At 31.7% G+C, this 10,112-nt stretch overlaps 2 protein-coding genes across 2 annotated transcripts; one reads left to right on the forward strand and one right to left on the reverse strand.

Moving 5' to 3' along the window:
• Positions 1 to 3,225: 3,225 nt before the first annotated feature.
• Positions 3,226 to 6,378, forward strand: LOC114182151 (strigolactone esterase D14-like). Its single transcript, XM_028068933.1, has 2 exons — positions 3,226 to 3,709; positions 5,655 to 6,378. The coding sequence occupies exons 1-2, from the start codon at positions 3,303 to 3,305 to the stop codon at positions 6,082 to 6,084; spliced, it is 837 nt and encodes a 278-aa protein (XP_027924734.1). The 5' UTR covers positions 3,226 to 3,302; the 3' UTR covers positions 6,085 to 6,378.
• A 199-nt stretch (positions 6,379 to 6,577) lies between these two features.
• On the reverse strand, positions 6,578 to 10,112 carry LOC114182150 (nudix hydrolase 20, chloroplastic-like). Its single transcript, XM_028068932.1, has 9 exons — positions 9,781 to 10,112; positions 9,200 to 9,264; positions 8,761 to 8,947; positions 8,586 to 8,666; positions 7,900 to 8,025; positions 7,599 to 7,678; positions 7,248 to 7,363; positions 7,040 to 7,160; positions 6,578 to 6,841 (listed from the first exon to the last, which is right to left on the reverse strand). Exons 1-9 carry the CDS (start codon positions 10,042 to 10,044, stop codon positions 6,772 to 6,774), a joined length of 1,110 nt encoding a protein of 369 aa, XP_027924733.1. The 5' UTR covers positions 10,045 to 10,112; the 3' UTR covers positions 6,578 to 6,771.

The following is a 10,112-nucleotide window of genomic DNA, read 5'->3' on the forward strand; positions in this document are numbered from 1 at the left end:
AGGATTTTACAACTGTTGTTATATTATATTAATTAGAAGAATTTAAACAAAACATTCAAGACTAAAACCAAAACAGGAAGGAGTGAAAATGAAAAAAAGATTTTTAGAGAAAAACCATATTTAAAGCAACATTATTATTTAGGTGGAGAAAGGAACTTGTGTTTTCAGTTTTTAAAAATATCTTGTAACATGTTTTTGTTTTGAGTGGTGTATTTAAAGAGCATGGTTTATAATAAAGGAAAAAAAGAGTATAATATTAAAAGAATGTGCGATTTTTGTGGTGAGTGTGGAATGAAAGAGAGAGAAGAAAGTGGCGTGTTGTAGTGTAGGGTAGGGACATAGAATTAATAGCAAAAGGAGGTTTTAATGGCGGAAAAAGGTTCTTATTGGACTTTCTTTATCTCATTCCACCAACTGTCACGCCGCTATAAACATAACACGACAAATTGCCCCTTTTCTCTCTAATTGCCTTTTTATTATTATTATTTTATTCGAATTCGATATACGACATCTACAAAGTTTTCAAAGATAAGGTTGCTACATAACATCCTATTATATTATTATTATATTATTATTAATCTTTTCTCTCAACTCATACAAACTTATCTTATTTTACTTCACTTCACAACAAATCATACTCCAAAAATACTACTTTAATACACCAATAATTTATTCTATAAAACATTATTATCTTATGAACCCTTGCAAACCCTAACATGCTGCCTCGTCTTATTAATAAACTCCTGAAGAAAAAAAAAATCATATTTTTAAGGGTTGAATATTTCTCTGGTCTCTCAAGTTTCAGTGAAATTTGAAATTAGTTTCTTTTTAAAAAAAATTTGATCAATTTAGTCATTTATCTTTAAAAATGCGTGAATTTAGTCCTTTAACCCTGATTTTGTTAGATTTATCTGACGTTTCAAGCGTATTTCATGATAGTATCTGAATTGTTTTAACTGTTTAACACATTTTTGCTTCAATGTTAACTCAAATATTATCGTAAAATGCATTTAAAATGTCAAATAAATTTAATAAAATTTGGTTAAAATGAATAAATCCACACATTTCTAAAGTTGAATAACTAAATTAATATAAAGTTTTGAAGAAGACTAATTTCAAAATTAACTGAAACTTGAGAGATAAAAATATATTTAACCTTATTTTTAATGTGAAACTTTAAATATATATATATATATATATATATATATATATATATATATATATATATATATATATATATATATATATATATATATATATATATATATATATATGCTAATTTTTAAAGTGAGAATTATATTTTATCCTACATTTTTAGTGTATAAAATTTTGTAGTTGCAAAAACATTGGAGAAGAGAATTGAAAAGAGTGGAAATAAGAAAAGTTTGATTTTTCTTTTGTTTGAGTGGGTAGCCTACTAGAATGTGGACCTAGGCAGCAATATCAGACACTGTTCAATTCAAAATAATAAATGTCGCCAACTATCTTCTCAAATTCGTCATAAATTGTCTGTGGCTTTTAAAAAGTTTTAATTAAAGAAAAAAGGAAAAAACGAATTTTAATGAAGAAACAACTTAATGCACTTATGTACACTTTTGACCAAAGCACAGTTTGACAGAGATGAAAAAAAGAAGTACATCAACCTTGTTCCATTGTTGTAATTAAATGTGAAAGAGTTAAATGTATTCTTCTTTTAATTTTTTTATTAATGATAATATATTTTTATCTATGAATATATTAATAAATACAAAATTAAAAAGTTAATTTTAAATCTAACTAAATACAAACCCCATATACATTAATAAAGTAAATAAGTGTTGCGGTTGAAAAAAAAATAAAAAAATAAATGAGCTTTGATTGCACTAATTTTTAAATGAATAGTGCTCTGGCTGACAACAAATATAAGAAAGTGATTTTTTAGTTGCATTAACACAGTGATGTCATACAATAGTGGGAATGAGACTTTTTAGAAAAGTTGTTTTGGATTCTAATTATATAATTGTTGCATATAATAATGACGTAGAAAGTATGATATTTTTTATTTCGTTGTGAAGATAAAAATAAATAAATTTAGAGGATTCTTATAAATAATTAATAAGTTGTTGGAAGAATAGATATAATATCTTACATATGCATCATGTATTCACTTATACAAAAGTTTCACTGCTTCTTTTTATGTCAACTTTGTGAAAACCGTATACTTTTTTTTATTTTTGCAATAATAATATTAAAAAATTTATTTATTAAATGTAAAGAGATACTACTACCTCCAAATTTTAGAATTTGACTATTATAAAATAGAAATATACTTAAATAAAATAAAATAAACTTAAAAAAAATGTAAAACTATCAAATTTTTAGTTACATACTTTCTAGATCTTCTCTTTCGAACGTGTGAATATATATTAAGTATTTTCTATAACTTAAAATAGTTACGTTCTTAACTTTTCTTTGTTTTTCAAATGATATGAATATTTATAACATATTAATCGTGAGAATAAGATTATTTCAGTAAATAACATGTTTTTAATTATTCTTAGTATAAAAAAGTTGAATATAATTTTAGTCTATAAATTTTAATGTAAAATTATACTTTATTTCTTTTTGACTTTTCAATTCAATTTGGTTTTCTACTTAATACATGAATAAATATATATGTTTGGATTAAATATTTTTAATGTGTTAAATATTCTTCTTAAATTTAAATTGTTTAGATGTTTGAAATATTTTAACTTAAATATTAATCAAAAATATTATTTAATATGTATCATTAAATTAAAAAAATTATATCCTATTTTTTGAGAATTACAAATTTTTTAAAATAAATTTTAATTATGATTCTGATACTATGAAATAAATTTTAATTTTAACTTAATTTTAAAAAATTGATTTATGAAATAAAATTTACACCATTTATATATTAGTTTTAAATTGACAATTTTTTTTCACAGGTATTAAATTAATATACTTTTTTCGATATGGGTAATCATTATTTTATTTTAATCGATACTAGACTTCCAAACTTCAAATATCTTTTTTTTAGAGATTAGGTAAAAATTTGTTTGCGAACATATAAAAAATCTCAGGATGCATGAGATGAGATCAAATGATGGCGAATTGCACCTTTACAACTACCATCTTACAGTTGTTGTACATGTTTTTATTTTGACCAATAAAAAAGAAAAGAAAGAGAAAAACATTTCTCCTATGGCTATAAATATGGGCAGACACACCAAAAGGGAGCACCAGAAGCCACACATTCTCATCTTTCACTACTTTTCTCCCTCCCAATTTTCCTTCTTATGGAACCCAAACTTCACAACAACCCAAAGATGTTAGAAAAACAGTGGCTTTCTACTGCCTTGAATGCCAGAACCCTCGGATTAGGCACTGAGACCATAGTCTTTGCTCATGGTTTTGGAACAGACCAGTCTGTCTGGGACAAGATCACTCCTTTCCTTGCCGAACACTACAAGGTTGTGCTGTTTGATTGGCCCTTTTCTGGCGCTGTGGATCCAACCCTCTATGACCCTTTCAAGTATTCCTCCATGGAAGCTTTTGCTGATGTCTTGGTCACTCTCATGGATCAGATGGACCTCAAAGCTATCACCTTTGTTGGTCATTCCATGTCTGGCATGATTGGCTGCATAGCCTCCATAGCCAGACCTGACCTCTTCAAAAGGCTTATTCTCCTTTGTGCTTCTCCCAGGTCATATTCTTCTTCTTCTTCCTCTTCTCTTACCTTGTCTTTCTCCCTTGTATCTTTGTTCTGTGTTCCACAAACTCATGACAGACCAAAAACGTTTCAGTGTCTGCTTCTCCTTTACTATGATGTTCTTTCAAGATTAAGAAATAACTTGACTTTCTGTCATTTGATCTGATTCAACTTCCTCCTCTTATTTTCTTACATTGATCATACTGAGGTTAAAGTTTAAAAATTATGACTTGAATTCTTATTATACCAGATGTTTAACTTCTTCTTTTGCAGAACTTGTAAGTTTTCTGGAATGTTTTTGAAGTCCTTCTGTGTCTGTTGACAGAAACAGTAACTCTCTTTTGCATTAATCATGGACAACAGTACCACTTTGAACTGTTTTCATCTTTACGAGCTTTCTCTGATGTCCCTTTTTGGATTTATGTTAACTGGTGTTTTTAGAAAACTATTATATATTTTTTATATTTATTAAATATTTTTAATCAGTAACAGTTTTTGTTTGAAATAGTAAATATATTTCTAACAATATTTTTATTTTTAAATCAATAGTCCTGGTATTCATTTTACACTTCTATCAGTTTTACCATTGTATAATTCATTATTCACACCATACATTTTACAATCTATATTCTTTCACACATCTCTCTTTCTCGTCTCTTTCTACTTCATTGTTTAAAATTTGTTTTACAAATATAATTTTGCTTTCTTATATTCCCCACTTCAATTTTTTTAGTATTTGTCTTACTAATCCCATCCTCTCTATGTTGTTTGAGTTAGGTTGAGCCATATGTGTCTGTTGTTTTTTTAACTCTTTCTCTTAATGGAACCCCTACACAAAGTTTAATGGTTTGGTCCCAGAATTTTTTCTAGGACTTTCCACTGTCTGTAGGAATCTATATTTGTGAGGGAAAAAGAACAATAATCAGCACTATTCACAGAACAACACACCTAATAATTTGGGCAACTTGCAACCTTCGACTGTGGAAAAGATAAGGATATATCATAGCCCAAATAAACAATAATTTAAATTTCACTATTAAAAAGAACCAACCAGTTACAGAATTATAGAAAAAAAAAAGATGAACCAACCAAATCATGTGGTGTATACGGTATTGGGGGAGGGTTTCCAATTTTTTTTGTAATCTTGTGGTATCACCTTTTTCAGCGTGGTGTGTTTGATGAACCAACCTTGCTTTCATCCATAAAAAAATGTTAATAGAATAAACAGAAAGCTCTGAACTAACTCAAAAAGACAAAACTTCACTTTCTCTTCCCACTTTGCTGACTTCAATCATCTCCACTTCTTATAAAATAAGATTTGGAAGATTGCACCTTAGCCCTTTTCAAATTTGAACCACCAATTTGCCGGCCATGTCAATTTCAGTTAGAGATAAAAATATATTCTCTCACCATTTTTACAATTTTTATTTTTGATTCCTCTGAAGTAAAGAGATGTATTAAATTAAAGGTAGAAAGACATTTATGTGCAATTTAAAGAGGTGAAGTGATTAAGATGTGTGTTCATATCTATCTTAGTCAGAAATATCAGACCAGAACACGTATACTACAGTGTGAAAATTTGATTTTGATACTAAACCAAACAGGTCCTTAACAGTGACAAAAATACCCTTTACAAATAACATCAAAAAAATTGTATGAAAGCAAAGTAAGGTTGATTCAGTTCTTTCCTCTCTGGTTCAGAAGAACGATCCACAGTTTTCTCTTTTCACCTTTAAAAGTATACAAAACAAAAGAAGGAAGAATCTTTTTTCCATCACTACATTATCATTCTTTCCATCATAAATGTTCTTAAGAGTTATAACAGTGTTTTAAGCTTTTAATAAGCATGGCTAAGATTGAAAAAAATCAGTTTTTTAACCAACTCAAACCCAAGACATCTTAAGGGTAAGTCCCTCTAACTTCTTGCTATGACATACAGGTATCTTAATACAGATGACTATGAGGGTGGCTTTACTAGCTCAGATGTTGAGCAGTTTCTGCAGAGCATGGAGTCCAACTATGACAACTGGGTCACTGCCTTCTCCTTACTAGCAGTGGACACAAATGATGAGCCATCTGTTAACAAATTCAGAGAGTTCCTGAGAAGAATGAGAGCTGGTGTGGCACTCTCCTTAGCCAAGACTGTGTTCTATAGTGATTACAGAGATATACTTGAGAAAATTGAAACTCCATGCACCATTATTCAGACCACTAGTGACATTATTGTTCCATTCAATGTAGCACTGTACATGGAGAGAAAAATTAAAGGAAAAGTTACATTGGAGGCTTTAGAAGCTAAAGGGCATTTTCCTCAGATGACTGCATGCTCTCAGCTAGTTGATGTGCTGAAGGGTGTTATTGGCTTGTGATTCTCAATCTCCTTCATTTTGTCATCTTAGTTATACTTGTTTCTGATTTCATTTATATAAATAGGTTGATGTACATGTTTGGTTGGAACTACGTTCACAACCCACGCTAATACTGAAGTGGCTACATTTTGTGTTGAAGTGAACGCACACCTGACGTGGTTCCAAACACACGTGTAGTTTGTGTGAGGTTTATATGGTGTCTTGATGTGGACAAAGTGTGGTATGTGTTACTTAATTCATTGTACTCTTGAAATAATAATGTGAATTAGCTTGTGGGAATGTACTTTTTCTCAATCTCTTTCTCATATAGGTATGCTGGCAAATAAAGTGTGTTGACAATAATCTTATTTTATCCATTGGTCAAATTCATCTTCAAGACATGATCTGGACCATTGTGCTTTGTTCATTTTAAGTTGTTGCAACAAGGAAAACAAACAGCCCGCAATTTTGACTTTATGAAATCTAAATGTCAGATTTTGCATGCATGGAATAATTCTTTGAACATGTTTAATGTTTACTCACCAATTATTGCAAAAATCAGAAGTACAATATAAGTATCCAAGTTGAAGACTGCATCACTGGAAAAGTGCAATCCAACAGTTTCTAAGATAATATTGAATTAACCATTATGAAGTTTCAACAACAAATATCAATGCATGACACAGTGAATATTCATGATACTTTGTGTCAGGAGCAATCTCCTATTCTTAAGCTTCGTAGAAGATCCAAATATCCATGATATTCAGGAGTGATGTATCTGCAATATAAGAACAAACAATCATAAAGTTTTCACTGGAACCAATATCCATTCAAGAGAACTATTGCTAAAGAAATTTCACTTTTGTTACTTTGTATGTTTGCAATACATGATTTCCTAGTTTATATTCACAGCCTCAAAAATTCCAAAATCTATTGTGTATACTCTACCAAAGGTAGGAATGATGTAGACAAATACCCATGTCGAAACAGGAAGTCAATGATTACGAGCGAGCAATTTGTCTTGAAAAACTCTGTCTTACGTATGACTTCTGCAACTTGTCTAACAGGGATCAACTTGAAGCTATCAACTTCTCCATCTGATATTATTAGACCACAAAAAGGTGAGAAGGGCAGCGATAGAACAAAACAAACAACAGTAAAATTGAAGGACATGTAAGGCTTACCTTCATTATTAGGTATGAAATCTTGTGGAAGTTTTAGATCATAACAAAATAGAACATCTCTCTTGTATCTATACCCATCAATATCCATATATGAAACAGCTCCTACAGGTATGGCTCTGTGAAAGCAGCAATTAAAAGAATTAGACAGATAGAAGGTGTACTACTTATTTGAAATCTTTCATTTTGGCTAATGATTGTATAGAGTAAAGTGGTACACACACACAACTCATAAAATAGCATAGGCTTAAAAACAGAATCAGTTAACCCACCATTCCAAAGGCAAATCAAAATTCATGCACTAGAGGAATATAGGAGGAAGGGGAAAAGTTTAGTATGAGGTTAGTTACTTACTTGACAGAGATAGATCTAGGTATTCCTGCTTCCTCTTCACATTCCTTTATGACATTCTCCTGACAGTCAATGCCGTGTGGCTGTGACAGTAGCAATTAAATAAGAAACTTGATGATAATCTATTGAATAAAGGAAACATTTAATATTAAATGGAACTTGTATATTGATTTGCTTATGCAGTGGCTACACTTTGCTAACACTGTTCAGTTCCTAACCAGAGGAAAAATGATTCACCCAAAAGGTAATAGTGATGTTGGGGAGAATGTTTAAGCATAGAATAGAGAACAATGAAACTACAAACCAGTCCTCCTGCAACTAGATGATCAAGCATTCCAGGATATGTCTGTTTGGTGTCGCTTCTCTTTCCTATCCACAGGTGCTTCTGCCCATCCACCTCAACATAGCCATTCATATGGACTCCATAAGCCTAATCTTTGAAGAGAAAAAAAAGGGTTAAAACAAGAGCTTTGGAATCAAGATATATATAAAAAGACAGGTTAAGGATGAAAAGTTTTGAACAAGAGCTTTAGGATGTACACCGAATTATCAATAAAAAAGGCTTTTGAAAAACAAATCTTTAGTGGTTGCCAAAATTTGCTTGAACACAAATCACCAAGTAATTTCAAAATGATGGCAACACAAGATTGCAAATTGGTAACATTCAATTCCACAAACTAACGCAAGTTCAATTTTCAATTACTATTTAGCAATGAATTGTAATCCGGTTTGTTCAACAGTTTTTCTCATGAAATTTATTTGGCAAAAAACAGTTCACAAACCTGCAATGCGGAGGAATTCAGTTTTCTTCCAAGATGATCAATTGTGCTAAACATGCTTAGAAGAGTAGAAATAACACTCTAAACTATGACAACAGCACAAGGCCATGGAAGAATTCACAGTGTACACACTGCCGAATATATGGCTTCTAACATTTGCAGTAACTACAAAAAGTACAAGAAACAAGTACCAATAAACATCTCCTTGTACCTTTATGCCGAAATAAGGAGCTGCTGCACGCTCCAATGAAAAGAAAATGGGTGCACCAAAGGATGATGTCACAGGGTAAAGCTGGTAAAACATGGACAAGAAACATAGGTTAGATACCTGGGCATTAGGAAGGCACAGAAAAATGACAACATATAACATTCTACGCATTTTATACCTCGTTCCGTATACCTGGAATCCGCTCCTCTCCCAACTGCTGTACTACATATGCAACAGCACTGGTTCTTTCGTCAGCTGTCTTCAGCATTGGATGCAAAGAAACAAAGTCACCATTGGGGCCTCCATTGAATTTTTCTTTGGGGAAAACGAACACATCGCCAAAGCCCCTCAAATGCTCCACAAATCTGAACTTATTTTATGTTAAACAATAACCTGCAACTATCATTAGCTAAGGTGCAGGCGCAGCAGTTCATGTAATGAAAATAAATAAGAACAACAACAACAACGACAAAAAGCATTATCCCACAAGGTGAGATCGGCTACATGGATCAGTCAGAACACAACAAGATTAATCAATGAGATATTCACAAATAACTATGCAAGAGATGACACGAGAATTACAAGGAAAAAAAGAGATAGAATTGAAGTAAACTTACCCATTGTGAATGAATCCAACAATGTGGCCCTCGATGACAAACGGAAGGAACTCAGATTGTTTTTCCTATAAGTTCAATGTCAACAACAAAGACTATGATTAAACTCAATTCTGCTACCAACGAAGTTGAATTGACAGAAACAGAAACAAGTGTATCCTATAATCTAGTGCCTGCTTGGTTTCACTTCAACTCATAAAATCACGTTAAGATACCCGCTATCATGAACTTAGATAACTTTTCACATATTTGGTCTTATGTAGGGTCCAGAATTGATTTCCAGTTATAAAACAATTAACACTAAATTTTAGTACTAACCCAATGCTTCGGTCGAAAATCAATTCTGTTAAAAAACAATATCGTAACTCAATAGCACTCAAACCAATTTCGCAAAAGCTCACTCACCCACAAACTTAAAATTAGCCAGACCCATAATTCAAAAACCGAAAAGAAAATAACTTTACGGTAAAATAGAGGGTATGATGCACAAACACACAACTGGGTGTCTCTATATATGAAATTTACTTCACTCATCAGTGTTTGTGTTTTCCAAGGAAGCAAAGAGAACGGTGCAAAGAGCTTACAGAACCACGATTGCATAGTTGAACTTTGTTGAAGAAGCCTTGGAGATAGCGAGAGCGGTCTTGTGTGTTAGATTGAGATTGAGATATGGCAATGGCATCGTCCCATGTGAACGATAATGTGGCAGAAGAAGAAAAAGACGAGGCCAAGCTGAAGTTGGTGGAAGTTGTGGAGAGAAAAGGGTGAGAGGGAAGGAGTGAAGAGAAGGGTCGTGATCTGACGTAGCTCAAAGTAGCAAATTTGCTGATGCAGCAAACCGTTCCCATTGTTGTCTCTGGTTTGCTCAACCGAACAAAGTTAAGGTATCTATGTCTGACATGATCAAAGGAGTGCA

Source organism: Vigna unguiculata, chromosome 4 (genome assembly GCF_004118075.2).
Source record: "Vigna unguiculata cultivar IT97K-499-35 chromosome 4, ASM411807v1, whole genome shotgun sequence".
Lineage (NCBI taxonomy): Eukaryota > Viridiplantae > Streptophyta > Magnoliopsida > Fabales > Fabaceae > Vigna > Vigna unguiculata.